At 48.0% G+C, this 25,691-nt stretch overlaps 1 protein-coding gene across 1 annotated transcript in view; it reads left to right on the forward strand.

The window, feature by feature from the left end:
* The first annotated feature begins 6,241 nt into the window (after positions 1-6,241).
* The window catches only part of CORIN (corin, serine peptidase), a 132,661-nt gene continuing 113,211 nt past the window's right edge, over positions 6,242-25,691 (forward strand). The window contains exons 1-2 of the mRNA XM_054383028.1: positions 6,242-6,316; positions 21,943-22,081. Of these exons, the coding sequence (XP_054239003.1) occupies positions 6,242-6,316; positions 21,943-22,081 (214 nt within the window). The remainder of the gene's footprint in view (positions 6,317-21,942; positions 22,082-25,691) is intronic.

Here is a 25,691-nt window from a genome sequence, read left to right on the forward strand (position 1 = left end):
TCCTAGAATGGTAGCCTGTGTGCAGCAGAACTTCACATGCACAGATCATGTGTGTACACTGCTTGCCCAGAAAAGTGCAGAGGAGGGAAGAAATGTCACCTTTTGTCTTGTGGCAGCACAAAACTGAATTCAGACACCGTAAGTGAGAGTAGATTTTAGTGTACACTGAAGTGCTGATGTAATTCCTCTGGCTGAGCTCTGTTAACATCTCGTCTGTTAATATGTTGTGTTACTTTCCTTGCCTCCATTTCTTCCTATTAAAAATAGCTTAGTATAAAATGCTTGATGGAATATTTCTTTCTGTTGCAATCAGTTCAGTGGTTCATTGAAGATTAGTGCTCTTATGCTAGTCTTTATGTTGTTATCCAACAACTTCTGTGCTTCATGTCAGTTTTGATTATAACAACTAATGGGGAACTCCACATCACTTAGGTTTGGGGATTCTGGGGCCTCATGTCAGAACTTTTGGTCAGAGAAAGGAAATGTAAACTGTCTTTCAAGTCACCTGTATCACAAACAATAAAAAGGACCCCCCTGACAGACTCTTTGGTTTTTGGTTGTTTTCTACCTGCCCTCATTTCCTCAAAATCAAATCAATGGAAAGCTTCACTTACTGGACAGAACTGCAGACTAAATGCAAGTGTGAAACAGTTTCAGGGTAGTGAAACTGATTTGTGATACCTGGCTTTGAAATTGTGGAATGGTTTGGGTTGCAAGGGATCTCCAAAGCTCATCCAGTCCAACCCCCTCTGCAGTCAGCAGGGGCATCCTCAACTAGATCAGGTTGCCCAGAGCCCTGTTGAGCCTCACCTTGAATAGTTCAAGAGGGAAAGGAATCTATTTGAGAGAGTCCAACAGAGGGCTATGAGGATGCTGAAGGGACTGGAGCACTGCCTGATGAGGAGAGGCTGAGAGCCCTGGGGCTGTTCAGTCTGGAGAAGAAAAGGCTGAGAGGGGATTTAATCAATGTCTATAAATATCTAAGGGCTGAGTGTCAAGAGGCAGGGGACAGGCTCTGCTCAGTTTTGTGTCCTGTGATAGGACAAGGGCCAATGGATAGAAACTCCAGCACAGGAGGTTCCACTTCAACATGAGGACTTCTTCCCTGTGAGGGTCCCAGAGCACTGGAACAGGCTGCCCAGAAGGCATGTGGTGTCTCCTCTGGAGACTTTGCAGCCCCATCTGGATGTGTTCCTGTGTGACCTGTGCTAGACTGCATTGTCCTGCTCTGGCAGGGGGGTTGGACCCTTCCAACCCCTAACATCCTGTGATCTCCAGGGATGGTGCCTCAACTACCTCCCCTGGGCAACCTGTTCCAGTGTGAGGTTCAGGAGAGATGCAAATACTTCAAGAAAGGAATGTGCCCACCTGTACACACAACTGTATGAATGGGATAGAAATACTTCTGTGTACTTCACCCAGCCATCACAGTCCTTTGTGCCCTGTGGTCTACCTGCTGAACCAGATACTTGTTCATTGGCCTAAAGGTAAGATTCAAGCAATCTGCAGTTTAATAAATTACAGGTTTCTACTTGGGTTTTTGTTGGTTGGTTGGGGTTTTTTATCATTATTATTGCATTTTCAGGGTTTTTTTTTTTGGTGTTGTTTTTTTTTTTTGGGTTGGAGCCAGATATTGCAAGCATGATCACTTTTGAAGTAAGAGGTACCAGATAAAAATCACCTTATATTCAGTATACATGTGAAAAAAAAATAATCTGGAAAGGAAATATTGAAAGTAGGGATTTTTCTTTTTCCCCAGCAATTTCAGTGGAATATGTTGTCACATAATGTAATCAGCAAATACTTTTGGTGGTGTTTACCCAAAAATGTACATATTGATAAATATATATTAAGTGATACCTGCAGCTGGAAGTATATTCTATTCAGTGAGAAGCCTGAGGAGGAGGAGGTTTAGCATGCAGAATATTGAGTTAATGTGTAAAATGAGAGAAGCTGGGGGGGTGCTTTTCCTGACTGATGCATTCTGGTGAGAGTTCATCCATCAGCTGAGCTAAGGTGCCTACAAATTGAGGTCGTGTTTTGGATCAGAAACCCCTTGGGCAAGTTTGTTGCCTCTAGCAGCAACAAAGTTATTGTGTGCATTGGTTTCATGGAGAAACCAAGTCAGACAATCAAGGCATCAAAAACAACTAGGAAATTTGTTCTCCAGGACTGGTGTAGGAAAGGACCAAACTTCTCCTAGGAAATTTCTGGTTGCAAATAAATAAACAAATAAATAAATGTGGTGGGGTTTTTTTAAGTTGTAAATGTGCAGAGCAGGTGCAGTGAGTCCAGAGCAGGGCCACAAAGATGATCCAAAGACTGATACACCTCTGCTCTGAGGATAGGCTGAGGGAGCTGGGCTTGTTCAGCCTGGAGAGGTATAGGAAAGGACCAAACCTCTCCTAGGAAATTTCTGGTTATAAATAAATAAATAGGGGGATTTTAAATTGTAAATGTGCAGAGAAGGTACAGTGAGTCCAGAGCAGGGCCACAAAGATGATCCAAAGACTGATACACCTCTGAGGATAGGCTGAGGGAACTGGGCTTGTTCAGCCTGAAGAGGAGAGGGCTCTGGAGAGGACCTTAGAGCTGCTTTCCAATACCTGAAGGGATCCTACAGGAAGGCTGCAGAGGGACTTTACCTAAGGGTGTCTAGAGGCAGGACAAGGGGGAATAGTTTGGGGAGAGAGTAGATTTAGACTGGATCTCAGGAAGAAGTTCTTTGGGGTGAGGGTGGTGAGATGCTGGGACAGGTTGCCCAGGGAGTGGCTGCCTCCTCCCTGGGAGTGTTCAAGGCCAGTTTGAACGAGGCCTTTGAACGATTGAGCAACTGAGTCTAGTTGAGAAGTTTCCCTGCCCATGGCAGAGAGGTTGGAGTAGATGAGCTCTGAGGTCCCTTCCAACCTAAGCTGTTGTATGATGGTGATGATGATGAATTGCCACACTGCAGCAGAAGTTTTGGACATGCTTTGTGTTGCCTTCTCTCCCTGCTCAGATTGACACTGGAATTATGCAATTGCATTCCTTCATGTTACTGCACCAGCAGCCTTCTGAGAACGGGCTGGGGAAGGAGATGAAGACAGAATACATGGGCATGGATTTACTAGATGAGTTCTCTTGGCCTCATGGGGAAATGTAGATGATTTATTAGACGTTTGTCCTGACCTTATCTACCAGAGAAGGAAATGTTATGATGCAGATAGCACCAAAATTTGGCCAAAAAAGCTTCTATGCTTGGTTGTGGCTGTACAGCACTGCACTCTCAGTTCATAATCTCTGGCTCTAAAACTTATCTGCTGTATACCAGTGATCTCCCTGTGTGGTGTGGGGTCAGAGCACAGATGCTTAGTCTGAAGCATGTTTCTGTGCCAGGCAGTAGAAGCTTGGTATGTGTGGTAGCAGCTCTCTGGTGCATGCTTTAGGGTGGACTGTTCTTATGTGGACAGTCCGTGGGTGATCCTGGCCTCAGTTTCACTGAGTTCAGATATCCTTCTTCTGCTTTGGTTTCAACCCATCACTAGGTGTTATATCTGGGCTTTTAAGTTGCTCTCTTTTCTTTCTTCATTAATGTAAATTTGTATTTGTGTCTGCCCTTTATCATTCAATTACATCAATCACTCTAGAGAATGATAAACTGAAGATACTGTTGTGGTGTTTTACTAGGAAGGGAAATGCAAGGTAAGAATTAGAGGAAAATTAAATGTGGTCAAATTAGAAGGTAATGAGACATGCTTGCTTCTTGCCTCTAATGGTTACATGTTAATGAATTATTTGGGCTCTGCATTAAAATGTTTAAGTGCTCTGCTGCCAGAAAACAAGTTCCTGGTATGGATAAGTGTATGAATATGAGCTCTGTGATTTACTGAAGTCAGTCATAAGGGAGGCTAAATGGCAGCTGTCTAGAAATCAGTGATAATCGGAGGGAACTGTGGCTCCCTTCCAGTATTATTTAATCTAAGTAACTGTTCCTCACACAGTGATTTCCATAAAACTGCCAGCAAAGCCAGATCTTGGCTTGGGCTTTCTCTGTGTGCTGAACTCTGTGGCTGAATCCTGGAGTTGTGAATCTGCAATTCGAGTGGCTCCTCTCCTTGAGGAAATTAGTATGAGATTAGGAGTCAGGATTGGTTTGAGGTTTGGAATTCACATTCCTGTTGCTGAACCCACCCAAAGCCAAGGCTGGCTTTGTGGTCTGAGCGTGTGCTGCACCCCTAGATTTCAGTTTTCAGTTGTTCTTACTATAGTTTTTCTTGCCAGGGCTAACTAGTCTCTGTAAAACACTGTGGTATGCAGAGAATAATCCCTCTTTTGTGTCAGCATCGCAGCATGAAATATTGGTTTACATTAAGCAATTTGAACGTTTTACATAAAATCCTTGTGTCTCTTTCTGTGCTTCTGCAATTGTTTTAAAAACAAAGCCAAACCAACTGACTTCCCAGAGGGGACTTTGCTTGACTGGGTGAAAAAATGCAGGACTGCATTGCCATGAGCAGGAGTTACTTCTGTGCAGTGGCACTCCAGAGGCACAGGGTGCCCAGCCTCTGCACCAGAAAGTTTGCACTCAAACAGAAAGTGACAGGGCCTGAATTGAAGGCATGGACACAAAGATATCTGGGAAAGAAGCTAGGAAACAGCTAGGGAGATGTGTTTGGCTTAGACATACATAAGCAAACTCTACAGAGGTGGTATTATCCTCACTGGCAGCCAAAAGTGGTGATCAAGGATAGGAGCTGTATTTGTGTCAAGGTGGTTGTTCACATTTTGGGGAGGGGTTCTGACTCACGTTTTGAATGGCAGCATTTCAACAACACTGAAAGATACACAGGGGAAACTGGAAAGCTTTCTGGTTTATGTTATCTTAGAAATGAGCCATGGTGCCAGTGCCAGCTCCTTGTCACTCCTGGAAGGGTCCTGTCATGCATCTCTTCTGGTAGCACCCACTTCTGCCCCTCAACCATGCTTTTTTTCCCATTGACTTTCTCATTCTTGGATAGACATGTGAGCTCTGTTATGTGCACAAGCATAGCCTTCGGCCAGATTTGCCATCTTTGGCTGTAGGTACAGGGAAGAGGGAACAAAAGCATCAAAATTCAAGTCTTAAATAAAACTCAAATTCTTAGTGAGGTGAGGCATTTGATTTGCCATTTGTAGCTTCAAGCAGCACTTCTCTCTTGGCGTGAGAACTTCGCTTTAAGAGCTTTGCAACAACCAGCACACCTCTCCAGATCTCAGGTCGCTGGGGCCGGTCACGACCAGGACCCGCGGGGGGACAGGTGCAGTGTCCCCGGCCATCGTTGTCTTGCGCGGGAGGGATGAAGCAGGATAGGCGTGCGCGGCTCCTGGACCCGTCGCCGGCTCCGGGAGAGCTGCCTGCCGGCAGAGTCGCCTCTCCTCCGCTTCTGCCGTGGCGGCGGCAGCTCCCGGTGCCGCTTTCTGGAGCTAAGGAGGTGCCGGGTGGGGAAAGGCGAGTCCCCTGCGTCGCAGTCGCTGCAGCCGCGAAACTTCTTATCCCCAGGGAGTGAAACGAAAGCCTTTGCATGACCGTAACGTACTATTAAGAGCGCCCAGAAAGCAGGCGAATCCTTCGGCGCCTGGAGGACTCCTGCGCCCGGGAACCGCGCGAGGGATGGACCTCGGAGCCCGGCCCGGGCTTGCCACCCCCGGCCCTGAACTCCGCGCTCCAACTCGGCGGGCTGGAGGCGGCAGCGGATCCCTGCGCTGTGGTGTTCTCGCTTCAGCCGCAGGTGCGGATCCGGGCGATTCAGGAGCAGAACCGCAACCAGACGAGGTGAGGAGTACGGGGGGCGAGCTCCGTCGGCTTCAGCCTTACACATCGTTCCTGGCACAGGCACCCACCTGAAGCCCTTCGCGGCCTGACGAGACGTCCTTTGGCGGAGCGAGACGAGGGCAGAAGCTGTGCCCACCTCATCCACCCTCCCTGGGGCACGGTTTTTAGGGCGCAATTAGGAAGTGGGCTGTTTCTCAGCTTGCCCCCAAGGGATAGAGCCTGGTGTGCAAAAGGGGTGGGGATGTGGCGGCTTTCTCCCTGAGGTTTATTATTATTGGGTGGAGAGGGGGAGGGGGAGTCTGCCGAGCAGACAAAATGCCGAGCCCCCTCCCTCCCCCTTCTCCGCAAGTGTATATGTGCGGGAGGTGGGTGGCCGTGGCTTGTCTGAGATTAAGGTAGAGACGTGTGCAGGGGGCGGCCGAAGTGGAGTAATTCAACAGCGGCCGGAGCATGCACTCCGCGCAACAGTTTCCTGCCCTGCCTGCGGAGGAGGAGCGCTACCGGCAGGTTGTCTCCGCCAACCGGGTAAGGCGAATCCGAGGGCGCTCCCCTCCGCTAATGGGGCCGGGGGCTTGCGAGGACGGCTGGCTCCGGCGCTCAGCGACCCCAGGGCTGCAGACGGAGAGCTCAGCGGGACACGCAGCCTGGGCCACCGCCGGCTGCCGGGGATGGGGGAAGGGGAGCTCGAGCGCGGCTCCAGCGGCGAATGCCCGTGCGCCGCGCACAGCACAGGGGCAGGATGCTCGGCCAAGTGGAGAAGGAGCGAACCCTGCACCGAGCCCCGAGATCAGCCGTAGCAGGGACGCTGCCGTGGTCCCAGGAAGCACAGGCTGGGCGGTCTCGGTAGCCGCCGTCCCAGCGCTTTCCTGTGGCGCAACCTGCGCGTTTGGGCAGGAGAGGTGCCGGGGACGGCCAGGTTTAGAGGCGCAGGATGAACAGGTAAGTCGCAGTGCAAGACCGGTGGTTTAGAGCGTTTCATGAAGAGCTTCGCGGCGTCCTCTCCCCGGTGGTCTCACAAAGTCAGCAAGGAATACCAGAGGCGCTGATGGGCCTGGTGTCGCTCTGGCGATGGCAAAGAGGGGTTGACGCCGAGCCCGACGGCAACAGGTCCGGCCGGGGTTTGCGAGAGCAAAGTTTGGGCTTTACCTCCGGCAAGGATGGTCATGGCAGCTCCACCGGCGGCCGGGCTCTCGGGAAGCAAATGACCTCGTCCCCGGCGCAGTATCTGCCTCCCTGCAGCGGGGAGAGATGGCTGTCGCGCTCGGATGTACTCTGGGGTCCCCCTTCCCTTCGCACGGCTGTCCGGCGGGATAGTACGGCTGGCCACCACCACCCCCGGGAGGTGGTCATCCCGTGGAGGGTCACAGATAGAGACAGTTAATCCTTACAGGGAGAAGCAGCACACCGCCGTGCCTGCGGGTGTCCGACCGGGACAGTACGGGTGTTCCCAGGCTTCCAGCACACCCCCTGGGAGGAGGGATGAGGGGGAAGGGGGATCATGCCTCGCCTGCCCTTACAGGAGAGGCTGCACGGGGTGCGTGGGAGCTCGTAGGAGGCGGCTGACGAACGTTCGGGGTCAGTCCTGCGTTTCCCGAGCCGGGGAGAAGGCGGCGGTGAACAGCGGGGCCGGTGCGGAGCTGGAGACGGGGCGGCGGAGCTCCCCGCCCTGTCGCACCCGTCCGTAGGCGGCCGAAGCGGCACAGCGTCGGGATTTACAAGGGTGAACATACGGCGGTAGCATCGCTGCTCCACTTGATTTAAGGGGCAGACGCCTTGGGCGTCTTTCATGGCAGACGATTAATTAAACTTTAATTTATTAGCAGACTGGATGCAGTGGTGAAACCCTCAAGTGAAACCAAATTTGTGGAGCTTCTAATGCATTCACGAGGTCTCTCGGGAAGGTTTAGCTTTCAGCAGTTAAAATACGGGGATGGATTTTTCCATATGGTCACTTAAACTTTTCCTGTGTTCTTAAAGGATGGACCAGTCAGCAGGACTGAACCGTTTTGTACTCATAGGATCACAGGATGTTAGAGGTTGGAAGGGACCATCGGGTCCAAACACCCTGCCAGAGCACGACCATAAAATCTAGCACATCGAATGGATGCTTTAGTTGAGGAGCTCTGTAGTAAGCTTCTCAGGTACTGTGGTGCAGGCAGTGTTGAATTAATGCACAACTAGTGAGGAAATCCAAACAGCTATGAAGGAGTAATGCAAGGAATTGTAGAACCACTCTGCTTATGTGTCTCTGTAAAAGCTGGTGACACCTCCTGAGTGTCTTGGACATCAAGATTCTGTGGGAAGGTCGAGCTCTTCTGGCAGACAGGGGAATTAAAAAAAAAAAAAAAAAAAAAAAGGGTCCAGACCTCCTTTGGAGAGGAAAATGCTCGGGACTTTTCCCTCCTCCTTCATCAGCCCTTTTTGGGTGCCCTGACAACCATGGTTTTATGCCTGTGGGGGAAGGCTGACCCTTCAGCCTTGCATATAATCATCACTCATCACACATCCCTGGGGAAGCCACCAGTACTCATTTTCTTGAAAGGGCTCTCAGGGTGGTGCTGCCAGGCAGCACAGCACTCTTGCCCAGATTAGAGGAATCTGCTTGTGCTCTATTAGTATCTGATGGGACCACCACCAAGAAAAAAAAATTGGTTTGCTCCCCCCCCCCCCCTTCTTTTGGACTATAAAATACAGAAGAAAACATTCACTTCCTCTCCAGAAATCTTTGCTATGTGCTTTTGGTAGATAACTTGAGTGGTCAGGTATAGGTGTGAGTGACAGGTATGAGATGGTTTGACGTGTGTCACAGCTGGAGGTGCTCTGTAAAATGTGCCATGCAGTTGAGGGGCAGTGACTCCAATCTGAATACAGTTCGAAATACTGAGGTTTCCCTCTGCTCCAGTTTATATCTGTATTATTGCTTAGCTGTTAATTATGGATTAAATGATGTTTGCAGATACAAATGAATGCCAGGACTGCTAACAGTGCCAGTAATGATTTAAAACTCCAGATTTAGTCAAATGTAGGAGCTGCTTTGTGTTTGGTTGTCTTGTTGGCTTGTGGGTTTTTGTTTGTTTGTTTGTTTGTTTTTTGCTAAGCTGCTATACATGTTTAGGTCTTAGCACTGTGCTCCCTGGAGGAGCATTACTGTCCTGCTGTTATACTGACTCCATGTATTGCCAGACACATCGTTTTTTTTCTTGTTACTTGCATGGCTAAGCGAGGAGTGCGTGCAGGGGGCTGAGGTGGATAATCACCCAGACAGAAATCTTGTTTTCCAGAAAGGGAACAGTCCTTCCAAGAGAAGGCAGAATAGGTGAGGGAATGTTGGGATGGGAACACTCGGTGAAGAAATCCAGTGGCTCCTGCTCTCATCACTACTCAGCTGCTCTAACCAACAAAAGCAGAGTGCTGAACAAGCCCTTTGTACACAGTTGAGAAGATGGTGCTGCCATTGGTGTGGCCTGGTGGCTGTTTGGGCTCTGTCGGTCTTTGCCACGCTGAGGCTCAGGAGATTCTGTCCATCTCAAGACAATGTAGGCACTCCAGACAATTCCTGAAGAGATGAGAGCTGTGCTTTGACCTCACCTGTGGACTCCAAGCCACCTGCTTCCAGGCTGAAGAGCACACACTGTGAGGCAGTTACAGACAGTGGCACTACCTCCTGGTGTGGTCTCCAGGTTTTAAAAGATGGTGGCTACCTCTACACTGTGTGGGAAGAGTCAAATCCTGTCAGCGTGTCAGGTCTCCTCAGCAGACACTTGGAAGGCTGGATGAATGCCTTGTTCCTGAATGCCAGCCAAGGGAGGATGTCAGGACACTTGCAGCAGGGCAGTTCTAGGCTTGCACACACAGCTGAGATCCTCCCACGTGTGGCAGTCAAACATCTCCTGATTTTTAAAAGCTTTCAGGTTGTAGCAGTTAAGCAGCAGGACTTGAGGGGCAGTGATTACAGTCTGAATGCAGTTTGAAATACTGAGATTTCCCTCTGTCCCAGTTTGTTTCCCTACAAAAATGAAACAGACCTCATAAATGGCAGGATGGGTAAGTCCAGTTCTCCAGTGCCAGGGGCTAAAGGTGGATTCTAGCCCCTTGCAAAGCGACAGACTGGGGCAGGGAAAGCTTAAATCTTTCTTGGAAAGGTCTTCACAGACAGAACAACCTCTGAAGACAGTGGCCAGACAGGCTCCAGCTTTCCTGCCGGCATTGCCTGTCTATTTTTAATTCTAGTGACCCTCCACAGTCAATTTTTGCCATGCGAGGGTGTGGAGTTTCATCTGTAACTGTCCTGAGCATCGGGCTGGGTCTCTGGCCTTAAGAGTTCCCCTGCACTTGCTGGAACCTGTAACTGAGGGAGTTAACACAGGTGTGTGGTGGGTCCTCACTTCCTGAGATGTTGCATAAGGAATAACTGGGAGGGAGGTCGGGGGGGAGCGAGAAGGAAGAGCTCAAAGCCTTGGCTAGGTGCTCTGCCAGGCACCACAGCCTCTATGTCCTCTGGCCAGCCTCTTCTCCCCAACCCGGGAGCGAAGGCGCGGGGCGGGCTGGCGAGCGCAGGTCGAGTCTTGGGGCTTCCGCACCGCGCCTTGCCCGGCTGTGCTGCGCGGCGGGGGACAGGGAGGGCTCGTTGATGGCCGCCTCTCTCGGAGCGCAGCCCCGCCAAGGAAGAATATGATGCCGATCAGCATCCCTTCCCTCCGTCCCCCGCCCATCTATAAATAACTCTCGCTGGGTCGACCTGTCAGATTCCCGCGGCAGCGCCGATCCCCTGACCCGGGACGCCTGCAGTGGAAAGTCTGAACGCAAAAAATACCGAGGTAAAAATAGAGCGGCGGCGGCGGCCCCAGCGGCAGGTCCTAGCGCCGGGGCTCAGCGCGGCCGCCCCGGCCCAGGCGCTGACCGCTCCCCCGGCGCCTCTGCCTGCGCTCCCCGGTCCGCAGTGCCTCGGCTCTGCGCAGGGTGGAGCTCTTCCTCACCCCCCATCCCGGTCCCTTTAGTACCTTAATGGTCAATTCTCTCTCTCTCTCTCTCTCTTTTTTTTTTTTTTTTTTTAGGCTCTAGCCAGCCTGATCTAGCGTGAAATGTCCCTGCTCATGGCAGGGGGGTTGGAACTAGATGATCCTTGTGGTCCCTTCCAACCCTGACTGATTCTATGATTTCTGCTGCTTCTGATATCTGCTGCTCAGCTGTGGAACCAGATAATTCCCTTCCAAGTAGTGCTTTGGGTTTGGGCTTGTCTTTTCCAATCAGCAAACATGAAAGAAATAGGGATAATGGTTTAATATCCTAGATGTAAAAATAATAATGAGACAACAGCCAAGGAAGAGCTTGCTGTTTCAAGGAGATGAGAACCTTGCTACCTCTGACGACCAAATTAGATTTCATCCCATGCCTGCCTTGTGCACAAGATTGCTCCCCTGAAGGGAGATTCTCCTCAGCTGTGGTTTCAAGCTGCTATAACCCAGAGCAATGCTTGTATTTATTTATTTATGATATGCTGTTATTCCTGAAAGTTAAAGTGATAGCAGAAAGTGCTGTCTGTCTGTGTGTGCCTTCTCCTCCTGGTGCATCCATATTCTGGCTCCCAGCCCTCAGTGCCCACTGAAGGATGGAGTTTCTCGGCTCTGGTGGAGGGGTGGCCTTGACTTTCAGCCAAGCACCCACACAGCTGCTCCATCACCTCCCTTCTGTCCTGTGGGACAGAGGAGAAAATAGGAAGAGTCAGTGTGAGCAGGCTTGCAGGTCAAGATAAAGGCTGGGAGATTACCATTTGCTGTTATGGGCAAAACAGATTCAAATGGAGGAAATTGGTTTATTCCTGATTAATATCAATATTAATAAATATTAATAAATGTCAGGTAATGATAAGACTAAGGGGAATGGAACAAAAATAGAAATGGGTAGATGCAGATTGGATGTTAGGAAGAAGTTCTTCCCCATGAGGGTGGTGAGACACTGGCACAGGTTCCCCAGAGGGGTGGTGGGAGCCTCATCGCTGGAAGTTTTTGCAGCCAGGCTGGATGTGGCTGTGAGCAACCTGCTGTAGTGTGAGGTGTCCCTGCCCATGGCAGGGGGGTTGGAACTGGATGATCCTTGAGGTCCCTTCCAACCCTAGCAATTCTATAATTCTGTTTAATTATTGATTCAGGTAATGTGAAACAAAACCACCAAAATAAACAAGCATTAAAACACTTGGATAAAATACCTCTCCTCCCCCATTCCCAGGCTCAGCTTCACTCCAGACTCTTCTCCTCCCCCCCTTGCCATTGCAGCAGGTGACATGGTCTGTTTAGCAGGACAAGGAGTGGTGCAGAGCAGGATTGTGGCTCTTGTCTGCTACTCTTTCCTTCTCATTCTTCCTCTTCTCTGGTGTGGATCCTCCATGGACTGCAGTCCTTTGGGGATTATCTGCTCCACTGTGGAGCACCTACTTCTCTCCTGACCTTGGTGTCTGCACGGCTGTCTCTCACTCTTTTTTTGCTTCTCTGCCCATATGGTGTTTTTGGCTCTTTCTTAAATATGTTTCCACAGCTGCTGATGGTCTCAGCAGTGTCCTGTAGTATGGATGGAGGCCACCCTTGCAGTTCCCCTCACTGCCAGCAGCTTGCCACCTACTCCCAGTACACAAGCCAAAGTAGTCGGGGGCAGAAGTATCTAGAAGTGGTGGTCACCTCATCGCAGCATTAGCCTGGGAAAGTGTTTGCTCGTAGTTGACCAAATGGCAGTGCTGGCTCTGTTGTTGTCTGCTCTCCTGTCCCTCTACCCAGATCCCCAAATCACAAAGGGATGAAATGAATCAATCCATCCATCCATCCATTCATCCATCCTTCAGTTCTTCACCATTTCTGTCATTAGAGTGGAACCTCTGCAGCATCTGCCTCTTTGGCTGCCACACAGTTTTATATGTACCTTGTGTTGTTCACCTTGTTTCAGAATACGGCCAGGGCATAGGATCACAGGATGTTAGGGGTTGGAAGGGACCTCTGGAGATCTTTGAGTCCAACCCCCCTGCCAGAGCAGGACCAGAGAATCCAGCACAGGTCACACAGGAACACATCCACGTGGGTTTTGGAAGTCTCCAGAGAAGGAGACTCCACAACCTCTCTGCGACCCTCACAGTGAAGAAGTTCCTCCTCATGTTGAGGAACACAGGAGGAGGAACCTCCTGTGCTGTAGTTTTTACCCATTTCCCCTTGTCCTATCCCAGGGTGCAACTGAGCAGAGCCTGTCCCCTCCCTCTTGACCCCCAGCCCTCAGGTATTTATAGACATTGATTAGATCCCCTCTCAGTCTTCTCCTCTCCAGACTAACCAGCCCTAGGGCTCTCAGCTTCTCCTCATCAGGCAGTGCTCCAGTCCCTTCATCATCCTGGTAGCTCTCCATTGGACTCTCTCCAGCAGATCCCTGTCCCTCTTGAACTGGGGAGCCCAAAACTGGATGTAATAATCCAGGTGTGGTCTCACCAGGATGGAGTAGAAGGGGAGGAGAACCTCCCTGGATCTGCTGGCCACACTCCTCTTAATGCACCCCAGGATCCCATTGGCCTCCTTGGCCCCAAGGTCACATTGCTGTCCTGAGGGCATTCTCTTGGCCATAAAACCATGGGTAGCAGTGAAGAGTTTTCCATCCCAGATCTCCAAGAGCTGCAGCTCTGCATTCATGCAATAACACATCATATAGCTGTACCTGCTGTGGCCTTCCACGGGCCAATGGTGCAACGTGGAGATTTCTTCCATTGCTCCTGCTTCCCGTGTCAAATCGTTTGCTGGCTGGGTTGTTCACCCTGTGTCCAAATTGTCCCAGAAGCAGGGGGACATGAAGATTATAGAAGCAGGGTTGTCAGGCTCTCCCCAGCCAAGTGTTGATGGAATGGATAATCTATCAGGGACTGTAGAGCAAGCAGCTATCATTCTTATTGTTTTTTTCTTACTACTTGATCTGTAGCAACCATGTAACAAAAGAAATAAGTAATAACTGCATTTTTTTTTTAAAGCTTCATTTTCTTCCTGGCCAACCATTTGAAAGCTGTGAGTTTAAATAACTTATAAGGAGGTCTGAAATGTCAGCTGAATGTGTTTACAAGTTATTAACAATTCTCTCTCTCTTTTTTTTTTTCTCCGTATAAGGTCAGAGTGTGTGGAATAGTGGTGATAGTGGTCCAGAAGGGCTAAGAACCCAGATGGTTCCCATTTGCTCTCCTCCCATCACAGACAGGATTCTTATGTGACTCTTGGAGATTTCCAAAGAAAATGTGAATGGAAGGAAAGCTGTTCCAGGGATGAGAATTAAATGGAATAGTTCTAGCCGTAAATACAGTAGGATATAATTCACCAGAATACAGTAGGGATAATCCACCAGATTGTTACTGTTTCAGTGACTTAGATGGAAGGTTATAACCTACAAATCCTTATGTGCTCCATAAACCTCTGACACTATGTCACAGTCAAATGTGTGCAGCAATACAAGTGCCTTGTTAAACCACTTAATCATGAGTTTTCTGTACCAGCTCCTTGTTCCATACCTTTGACAATGACAAAGAGATTTAATCTTTAGCCACCTCTTCAGCTGTTCCTGTCAAGATGCCCCTGGTAGTTTCAAAAAACATCCTTCTCTTATTTTCTTCTGCTGAAGCAGAATGTTTAAGGAGAATGAATGGCCATGTTGCTGAACAAAGTGGTAACCTGTTGAAAAATGAATGAGTCACCTCTGAGTTTTGTAGGTTATTTGCCTTTGGAGATACTGTGTAAGTCCATTTTCATCTTTGGGAAGAGAACAAATAAGCACCCAGCTATGCTGAACAGATGAAGCTTTGCCCTGACTCTAAATCATGTCCTTTCCTCTGATTAATGTTGCTGCTGCTCTCACCCTTGGGCCAAGGGTGAGTGTCTTATTCATGAGTCAGGAAAAAGCCATTAGTGTAAGGTGAACATTACACATTCAAACCCAGAATGGGGATTTCTTCTAGGCAGATCTTTGCAGTGTAAGAATAATTTATGCAGTTTAGAGGGAAATGGAGAAGCAACACATGAAGCAGGCATGCTTCTGTGAAGATTCCTGCCCTATGGTTAGCTTGCATTGCAGTTTGGCATCCAACTCAGGTCACCAAAAGCTTCTGAATTTAAAAAGGTTCAAGTAATTGTAATTTGGAGCAGCTCTGCTACACGAGGACAGCCTGAAGGAGCTGGGGGTGTTCAAACTGGAGAAGAGAAGGCTCCAGGGAGACCTAGTAGCAGCCTGCCAGTACCTAAAGAGGGGCCACAGGAAGGATGGAAAGAGACTGTTTACAAAGGCCTGCAGGGACAGGACAAGGAGCAATGGCTTCAAACTAGAGCAGAGCAGATTTAGATTGGATGTTAGGAACAAGTTCTGCACATTGAGGGTGGTGGAACACTGGAACAGGTTGCCCAGGGAGGTGGCTGAGGCCCCATCCCTGGAGATGTTGAAGGTGAGGCTCAACAGAACTGGGCAACCTGAGCTAGTTGAGGATGCCCCTGCTGACTGCAGAGGGGGTTGGACTGGATGAGCTTTGGAGGTCTCTCCCAGCCCAAACCATTCTGTGATTCTATGAACAGCAATGCAGATGGCACATATGTGATGGATTGGTCACCTCTGAGGTTAGAAGGTTAAGCCAATGGGTCAGGAATTAATAAGGGATTAAAAAAACACAAACCAAAACAAAAAAAGGATTGTCAAATGATGAGGTCTAGTTCCCTTGTGGGGGATGAAGCTTCTGGAGGGGTTTCTGCACAGGTGATTATTGATGCATTGAATGGGAGCCACAGGGCAGGTGGGATTTCTTTTTGTCCTTTCTAGTTTTCCAGGTTTGAAAGGTGCTTTTAAGAGGAGATTTTCCTCTAACTACATCCTTGCACCTCTTCAGAATGTTGTTTTTTTTTTTTTTCCTCCAAATCCTTTTGTTGTCACAAATTAGGGCACTAGAGATTTTTAGGTAGAGTTTGTTTTAACAGTTTCCATTTTTACTCTCTGGAGCTAATGGCTCTTGTGCAGGCATCTGCTTATTGAACTCCCAGCAAAGCAGGAACCTCAAGTGAGTGCTGTGGTGCTCCCCTGCCTGTTGAATTGTGGTTCTCAGCAGTGTGTAGCCAGAGGCTTGCCCTGGCTGCTCTACTGGCTTAGCAAACCTCAATGCAGTGAACATCTGGGCAGTGAGGAGGGCATTAGAGTGGTCCCTGGGTGTGTTCAGAAAACCAGCATGGCACTGTTGAAGCTTTTGTGAGTCATTTTTGCAAGCTCTGGAAACTTGAAGAAAATGAATAAACCCCTAAAAGCATGAATTCTGCAATAGCTCAAGATTAATTCCCCCCAAACACTTTCCCACTGACTGCTGAGCTAGGCTGGGTGGATGTTCATGTTCTGGTGTGGGGAAGTCCCAGATAATGCTCACTATAGACAAGTTCCTAAGTGAATGTCTTCCACAGACTCTTCAGTTTTGGACAACAATCTCTGATATCTTCCATATGTTTACTAAATCTTGCTTGGCTTATGTGGCATAGCAACATCACACAGCTTTGCCTTCAGCTGTTAGCAATAAAGACAAGAAAGCTTAGAACTGAGGCAAGTTTGCCATCAGCAGAACTGTTTCATATTCTGAATGTTCTTGAAAATTCAGCAGAGTTCCTCTGTAAATGAGGGCAGCATCCATGCTTGCAGTTGCAAGTTTACATCAGTGAAATCATCAACAGTAGTAAATATCACAGGATCTCAGTACATTAGAGGTTGGAAGGGACCTCCAGAGATCATCAGGTCCAACCCCTCTGCCAGAGCAGCATCACTTAGGGTAGTCTGCACAGGAATGCATCCAGGTGGGTTTGGAAAGTCTCCAGGGAAGGAGACTCCACAACCCCCCTGGGCAGCCTGTTCCAGGGCTCTGTCACCCTCACTGGAAAGAAGTTTCTCCTCATGTTGAGCTGAAATCTTCTATGGTCAAGTTTGAACCCATTGTTCCTTGTCTTATCACTGTGAACCACCCAAAAGAGCCTGGCCCCCTCCCCTTGACACCCACCCCTCAGCTATTGATAGACATTGATCAGATCCCCTCTCAGCCTTCTCTTCTCCAGACTAAACAGCCCCAGGGCTCTCAGTCTCTCTTCACAGGGGAGATGCTCAAGTCCCCTAAGCATCCTCCTGGCTCTCTGTTGGATTCTCTCCAGCAGGTCTCTGTCTCTCTTGAACTGGGGAGCCCAAAACTGGACACAGGATTGCAGGTGTGGTCTCAGCAGGGCAGAGTAGAGGGGGAGCAGAACCTCCCTAGCCCTGCTGGACACACCTTGCTTGATGCACCCCAGGATCCCCTTGGCTCTCTTGGCCACAAGAGCACATTGTTGTTCCATGCAGAACTTGCTGTCCAGCAGCACTCCAAGGTCTTTCTCCATGTATAATGTAATGCCACAGAGACCCACTGGCCACTTTTTCTGTTCATATCTATTTACATATTATACAGAAAAAGTGGCCAGTGGGTCTATGTGGTAGTCTGAAAGTCAAAAAGATCACCTTTCCACTTACTTTAAGTGAAAATGCAAGTCAGGAAGGTTAAATGTGTTTCAGGTTTCTGCTTCAGCCCAAAGAATCTGGCTGGACATCTAGCACCAACCAAATATTTATTTTGGAAAGAGGTGCCCTGTCCCTTACTGGGATGTGGTGTGTTTCACACTGGTGGTGATGACTCAAGAGTGTTTCTATTTCAGTGGTGAAACTAGGGGTAAACCAGAGTGTTTTATTTCATGGATGGGAAAGGAGACCTGGTCACCACAATGAACTTGGAATGATGTCAGCAACTTGTAATTTGTCTGAGGATATGGAATTTCCTTTCAGAAGGTACAGCATTACAATGAACTTGAACTATCAAGTTCCAGGGCCAGGAAGATGATCCAAGGGCTGGAACACCTCTGCTGTGAGGACAGGCTAAGGGAGCTGGGGGTGTTCAGCCTGGAGAAGACTCTGTGGGGGGTACCTTAGAGCTGCCTTCCAATACCTGAAGGGTATATGTTGCATTTTTTTGGATGATGGTCAAATAGCAGTGCATTGCTGACTCCCAGACTTTCATCCCAACAGGACAGAAGTGAGAACAAAAATACAACTTTGGCAGCTTCTGTTGCTCACTCCCAGGCATTTGAATGTTGTGACTTGGTCAAAAGAAGCTGCAAGAATCACAGAATGGCTTAGGTTGGAAGGGAACTCAAAGATCATCTACTCCAACCTCCCTTCCATGGGAAGGGACACCTCTCAACTAGACTTGGCCCAAGGCTTCATCCAACACCCCCAGAGAGGAGGCAGCCACAGCCTCCCTGGGCAGCCTATTCCAGAGTCTCACCACCCTCAGACTGGAGAACTTCCTAATATCCAGTTTAAAGTTACTCTCCCTCACCTTGTCCTGTCTCTAGACACCCTGATGAAAAGTCCCTCCCCAACCTTCCTGTAGAATCCATTCAGCTACTGGGGAGGCAGCTAGGCTGAGTATGTTTAAGTTTATTTATGCTCTTGTGTGTTTTTATGTGGACACCTCTCAGGTTCAGATTGCTGGTGCCTTGCTGTGTTGTCCCTCCAGCAGATGTCAGGGTGGTTGAAATACCCCATGAGGACCAGGGCTTGTGACCTGGAAGCCACTTCTGTTTGCCTGTGGAGGGCCTCATCTGCTTGGCTCTGCTGGTCAGGTGGCCTGTAGCAGACCCCTACAGTACATCTCCTTCCCCTGTCTTGCCTTTCATTTTAACCCATACACTCTCAACCAGCTCTTCAGCCTTGCCCAGGTGGAGCTCCACTGATTCCAGCTGCTCACTGACATAGAGGGCAACACCTCCTCCTCTCCTTCCCTGCCTATCCTTCCTAAAGAGCTTGTACCCATCTATCCCTACGTTCCAGTCATGGGAATCATCCCACCAAGTGGCAGTAATAGCCACTATGTCATGGCATCCCAGCAGCACAGTGGCCCTTAATTCATCCTGATTGTTGCCCCAGCTGTGTGCATTTGCATAGAGGCACACACCTGGATGTGTTCCTGTGTGATCTGCTCTAGGCAACCCTGGACTGGATGAGCTTTGGAGGTCCCTTCCAACCCCTAACTTTCTGTGATTCTGTGATACAGGAACCATTAACACTATCTCTAGTTTTATTTCATATTCAGCACAGAAATTGAAGGGAAAAGAAACCACCTTCAAGTGATGAGGAACTGGAAAATTAAGTTTATGCTTGCTAAAGAAAAAAAAAAACTTTCAAGTGATGAGGAACTGGAAAATTAAGTTTATGCTTGCTAAAGGAAAAAAGAAAACCTTCAAGTGATGAGGAACTGGAAAATTAAGTTTATGCTTGCTAAAGGAAAAAAGAAAACCTTCAAGTGAAGAGGAACTGGAAAATTAAGTTTATGCTTGCTAAATTACCAGTGATTATTTTAAACAGGTTTAGTGTTTTTCAGGAGGTCTTTTCCAGTAGAAAGGAAAAACACCATGCTGACCAGTTGCCTGTAAATGTTTACTCTGCTCTTACACAAAACTAGCAGTCTGTGGTGTTCAGGGCAGCATCTTTCAGAATTCTTTTCTTGAGCAGTCACTGAAAGCAAATTTGGATACAGCAGCTCCTTTGAAAATCTGTGGTAGGAAGTTGTCAATGCAAAGGCAGAGGTTTAATGTTGCTTTCAGGAGCTGACAAGAAAGGAAATGGTTGAGGTTCTCCTTCAGTGTGAGCAGTTGCCTGAGGTAGCTGGGATCCATGAAAAAGTTCCTGCAGGAACAGAGGGACATAAGAAGCTCACTGCTTGCATTGGCACACATCTAATGTTTCTCCCAAATTAACTCTGAGGCAGCTGTATCACAGTGGTGGGAACTCTGCTCTGGTTTAGATTTCTGCTTGGGATGATTGTCCCTGCCCATGGCAGGGGGGTTGGAACTAGATGATCCTTGTGGTCCCTTCCAACCCTGACTGATTCTATGATTCTATGATTAAGATCTTATGTACCCCCCAAAATCTTCAACATCACCTCCTCCTCACAAGAAGAGTCAAAAAAAAAAAAAAAAAGATGATGAATTTTCTCTCTCTTTTTTGTTTTGTTTACTGATAAAAGAAGTTTTTTTACTGCTAGAACAAACTCTTTTTGGAATTATGGATCAGCTTTTCCCTTGGGCACTTTGACCTGGGATTTGCAGGAAGTGCATAGAATTAGAGTCATGGAATCATAGAATGGTGTGGGTTGGAAGGGACCTCCAAAGGTCATCCAGTCCAACCCCCTCTGCAGTCAGCAGGGGCATCCTCAACTAGATCAGGTTGCCCAGAGCCCTGTTGAGCCTCACCTTGAATATCTCCAGGGATGGGGCCTCAACCACCTCCCTGGGCAACCTGTTGCAGTGTTCCCCCACCCTCAATGTGCAGAACTTTTTCCTAACATCCAATCTAAACCTCCTCTTCTCTAGTTTGAAGCCATTGCTCCTCGTCCTGTCACCACAGGGCAAGTGCATCTTAACTGGGAGTCATTCCTTTAGGAAAATGAACTGGATCTTACATTTGCTTGTCTTGAAGAAACTAAGAAGCTGCTCTCAAGGGCCCCTAATCACTGGGCTGTGGTGGTGCTCTCTGTTCTCTAACCCAGTTTGCTTTTATGGAATATCATGGCTTCAAGGGATAATGTGCACTGATTCAGGAGGAGTTTGTGTCCAGGTGATCATGACACTCAGCTGAGTTGGAGATCTGATTTTTTTAACTGCTTCAGACTGAAGAGGGAATTGAACTCAACAGCCTCATTTCCTGTGGGAGCATCCTAACCACTGCACTGTTAAAAGGGGCAATTTTATGCCATTTAAAAATTATTTAGGTGGGGTTTTTTTGTTTGGTTTGGTTTGGGTTTTTTCTTTTTGGCTGTGCTTTCAAAAGTAGTTATGGCAGCTATGTTTTGGGAGCCTTGTATTCATATCAGAGCTGTGTTAATCCTCTTTTACCTGCACTCAGATCTCCCAAAGAGTGCAAACCAGGGTTATGGAATTCAGGGAAGCCTGCCATGAGTTAAGCTGCTGTATTCCAGCATGACCAGAAGCAAAAGTTCAGGCAGACTTTGAAGACTTTAAATCTGACAACGTAGGGAGGTGTGGACTGCAGGGAGTTACATAGTCAAGGAAGGGATTTGTCTAAATGTCACTTGGATTTCAGTTCTTAAATGCCACCTAAATCCTTGTCTTTATCTGTGCCTGGATATTTGAGGTGTTATTTATGGGCAAGGGCAGTGCTTCAGCTGAGACAGCCTGAAATCTGGGGCTGCAGCATTTGCAGCTTCTGAATAAGATGCTGATTAAGAAAAGCACTTCTGACAGCCAATTAACTCCTTGTATTTCTCATTGTGGTGATGATCAAATACAGATTTTCATCAGTTCACTCAGACTGCACATTTTCAACAGGCAGAGCTACCACTCTTACAATTCTCACCCTGATGTGCTTGTTTCAGATGTTCATATAGCTCTGGAGACTTTCAAAGCCCACCTGGATGAGTTCCTGTGTGACCTGCTCTGGGTGATCCTACTTTGACATGGTGGGGGCGGGGGTTTGATCTTATGTGTCTCCAAAATCTTCAACATCACCTCCTCCTCACAAGAAAAGTCAAAAAAACCCAAAATTGATGATGAGTTTTCTCTTTTTTCAGCTTTTACCTTGGGCACTTTTAAGCAGTGCATAGAATTACAGAGTCATAGAATCATAGAATGGTTTAGGTTGGAAGAGACCTCCAAAGCTCATCCAATCCAACCCCCTCTGCACTCAGCAGGGACATCCTCAACTAGATCAGGTTGCCCAGAGCCCTGTCCAGCCTCACCTTGAATATCTCCAGGGATGGACCCTCAACCACCTCCCTGGGCAACCTGTTGCAGTGTTCCACCATCCTCAATGTGCAGAACTTGCTCCTACCATTCTAACTTCTAGCTCATCAGAAAGGTTTAGACATTTCAGTGAAGCTGTGAGTCTGTGGATGAAATAAAAAAACTTCTGTCCACCCCAGAGGAAGTTTATGTACCACTTTCTGTTGGCAATCTAAAAGCCATTTGTTGCATATACTGGAATCACATAGCTGCTGTGTGTAGTGGAGAGGACTGCTGGTGAAAGCACAGTGAGAGCTCCTCATTGACACCAGAGGGACAAATCTCTGCTCTTTTGTTTTGCAGGTCCTAGATGAGGATAATATGGGGGATGGCTGCTCTCAGAAACTGGCTTCTGCCAAGTTCCTTCGACTTTTGCTCCTAATATTGATCCCATGCATCTGTGCCCTTATCCTTTTGTTGGTGATCCTGCTTACCTTTGTAGGTGAGTGCCAGTGGAGTCAACTGCCACAGTTTTAATTAAGGAGACTAAAACTGAGACTGTGATTGTGGACATTAAAGCTATGTCTCAGCACATCAATCTATCTCGTGACTTACCAGTCTTTGTTGCAGAGAAAGAAATGTGCTATCGTATTTAAGGCACTGAAGAGCAAACCTTTCCTGAATGTCTCTTGAGTAGATTTTTGAGGAGCACACTGACCGTGGATGGTTTTCAACACTCATTTTACAAGCACAAGAAGATATTTAATTAGAACTTCACATCACACTAATACTGGGTTTAAGAACTACTTTTTCAGGGAAAAAATAACAAAGAAATTAATCTTTTTTTTCAGTGCTAAGAATTTGTACTTCTTGGTTTGTTGTTGGGCTTTGGGGTTTTTTTTTTTGGATTAGAATCTTAGAATGGCTTAAGTTGGAAGGGACTTCAGAGATCATCTACTCCAACCTCCCTGCCGTGGGCAGGGACACCTCTCAACTAGACTCAGCTGCTCAAGGCTTCATCCAACCTGGCTTTCAACACACCCAGGGAGGAGGCAGCCACAGCCTCCCTGGGCAACCTAATCCAGAGTCTCACCACCCTCCTACTGAAGAACTTCTTCCTCAGATCCAGTCTAACCCTGCTCTCCCTCAGCTTCAAACCATTCCCCCTTATCCTATCTCTAGACACCCTGATGAAAAGTCCCTCTGCAGCCTTCCTGTAGGACCCCTTCAGGTACTGGAAGGCAGCTCTAAGGTCCCCTCAGACTCTTCTCTTCTCCAGGCTGAACACCCCCAGCTCCCTCAGCCTATCCTCAGAGCAGAGGTGCTCCATACCAGTCTTTAAATATCCTATCAATTATTTACTTAAATTGCAATGGGGTGGAGGAAGAACTAGGACTACAGTTTCCCCCAAATCTTACAGCACAGAGGATATTTGTGACTTCCTACTTTGCTCACCCCCAATCTCCACCAGCTAGGGGAAGCTGAAGGAAGATTCTCATTGATGGTGGAGGTACTACCCTAGATGCACAGAACTCTTCATATATATGGCTTGTTTTCTGCAATCTTTAAAGTTGTCTACTGTGTCCAGTTCTGGAGCCCCTATTACAAGAGGGATCTGGACATGCTGGAAGGTGCCCACAGAAGGGCCACCAGGATGATCAGAGGGCTGGAGCTGCTCTCCTATGAGGACAGACTGAGAGAGTTGGGGCTGTTCAGTCTGGAGAAGAGAAGGCTCTGAGGAGACCTTCTTGTGGCCTTCCAGTGTCTGAAGAGGGCTACAAGAAAGCTGGGGAGGGACTTTTTAGGATATCAGGTAGAGAGGGGACTAGGGGAATGAAATAAAGCTGGAAGTGGGGAGATTCAGGCTGGACGTGAGGAAGAAGTTCTTCCCCATGAGAGTGGTGAGAGCCTGGAATGGGTTGTGCAGGGAGGTGGTTGAGGCCCCATCCCTGGAGGTGTTTAAGGCCAGGCTGGATGAGGCTCTGGGCAGCCTGATCTAGTGTGAGGTGTCCCTGCCCATGGCAGGGGGGTTGGAAGTGGATGATCCTTGTGGTCCCTTCCAACCCTGACTGATTCTATGAAATACTTCAGGCACTCAAGAAAGTGAGCACAAAAGCATCCCAATACAGTGGCAATGTCAATATAAGCAGAATACTTGTTGTTTTTTTTTTCTTTTTAGTTTGGTTGGTTTTTTTTTGTTGTTAATAAGGAAGGTCAGCTAGAAAATGCCCACAAATACTTCAGAAGCCCACCTGGGGTAATGTGTGAGGCATCTAGACAGAATCTAATTCCTTAATTTAAGCTCTCCCCCAACTTCAGTGCACATCCTACAATCAGCTAGCAAGCAGAAGGAGAAATGAACCACATTGCAAGAGCACTGTCAAACCCCAGACAACTTACACCTCTTTCCTCAATGCAGTCTGTAAAGGATCTGCACCAAGGAGTTGTAGGTCTGCTCTTTTCATTTAGCTTCATTTGGGGAAGTGGGGATAAAAAAAAGCAAACTCCAAACAAAACAAAACCAAACCCCCTCAAAGCTTGTGAGTGTTAAGATTGACAAGTCTTAGAATGTATCTTGGAATTAGGAACAGTCTGAGGTGGATTATGATCAAGTCAGTCTGGTAATTAGGAAATAGGATGCCATTCAATTTACTTTCCTTATGTTTAGCATTCCATTTGTATCCTTCATATCCTCTGCCCTGGCTTTCCCTTCCTGGTTAAGAAAGCAGATGAAAAAAGCAGGTGTATTGACATCAGCTCTACTCAATCTCCTCCTCTGAGGGCTTGCATCCACATAACACTCATCAGAATGTACAAAATCCTCTCAGGAAATGGCACCTGTTCCCATCCTACTCACAGACAAAAACTCAGGAGTACCTTCTCTGAAGTCAATGTAATTACTGTAGGGTGAAGAATATGGCTTGGTGTTACCACCCAGATCTGAATCTGGGAATTTGGTTTTGTGATCATAGAGAACAATGATGGAAGTCTGGCAGTCACAGAATTAAGCAGGTTCGAAAAGACCTTCAAGAAAGAGTCCAGTGCAGAGCCACAAAATGATTAAGGGAGTGGAACATCTTCCTACAAGAAAGCATCTGCCTACAAGAACGCTGGGGAGGGACTTTTTAGGATATCAGGTAGTGGTAGGACTAGGGGGAATGGAACAAAGCTGGAAGTGGGGAGATTCAGAGTAGATGTGAGGAAGAAGTTCTTCCCCATGAGAGTGGTGAGAGCCTGGAATGGGTTGTGCAGGGAGGTGGTTGAGGCCTCATCCCTGGAGGTGTTTGCAGCCAGGCTGGATGAGGCTCTGGCCAGCCTGCTGTAGTGTGAGGTGTCCCTGCCCATGGCAGGGGGGCTGGAAGTGGATGATCCTTGTGGTCCCTTCCAACCCTGACTAATTCTATGATCATCAAGTCCCACCTATCACCCAACACCATCTGATCAACTGAACCATGGCACTGAGTTCCTCATGCAGTCTCCAGTTAAACACCTCTAGGGATGGTGACTCCACCACCTCTCAGGCAGCCCATTCCAATGGCCAATCTCTCTTTCTGGGAAGAATTTCTTCCTAACATCCAGCCCAAACATCCCTTGGTGCAGCTTGAGTCCACCCAGCAGAGATGGACAGAAGGTCACAGTGACGGAAGCATAGCCTCTGATGTGCATAAGTGGTCCCCAAGGAGGCTATGGTGCTTTAGTCCTTAACCACTGCAAAGTAAGCATTTGAAAGAGGGACAGAGTTCAGGGCTGGTTGCTGAACTGCAGTGGAGGCAGGATGTTTAGGCTACATGCAATTTCTTAGGTTAAGAAAAGCTTCCTCAGTAAAGAATTCTGGTTACATGACACATCATGCTCAACAGGCAGGAAAAAGAAAGGCACCAGTTAGGACTTTCTTTCTTTATTTTTTAATTAGATCACTGTGTTATGGCTGTAACTGGGAACTTGCAGTCAAAGCCAGCTGTTAAGCACAGAATCACCCAGGTTGGAAAAGACCTCAGAGATCATCAAGTCCAACCTATTACCCAACACCTCCTGACAACTAAACCCTGGCTCCAAGTGCCACATCCAAGCTTTTTTTGAACACCTCCAGGGGATGGTGACTCCACCACCTC

This window comes from Indicator indicator, chromosome 8 (assembly GCF_027791375.1).
Source record: "Indicator indicator isolate 239-I01 chromosome 8, UM_Iind_1.1, whole genome shotgun sequence".
NCBI classification, from domain to species: Eukaryota; Metazoa; Chordata; class Aves; order Piciformes; family Indicatoridae; genus Indicator; species Indicator indicator.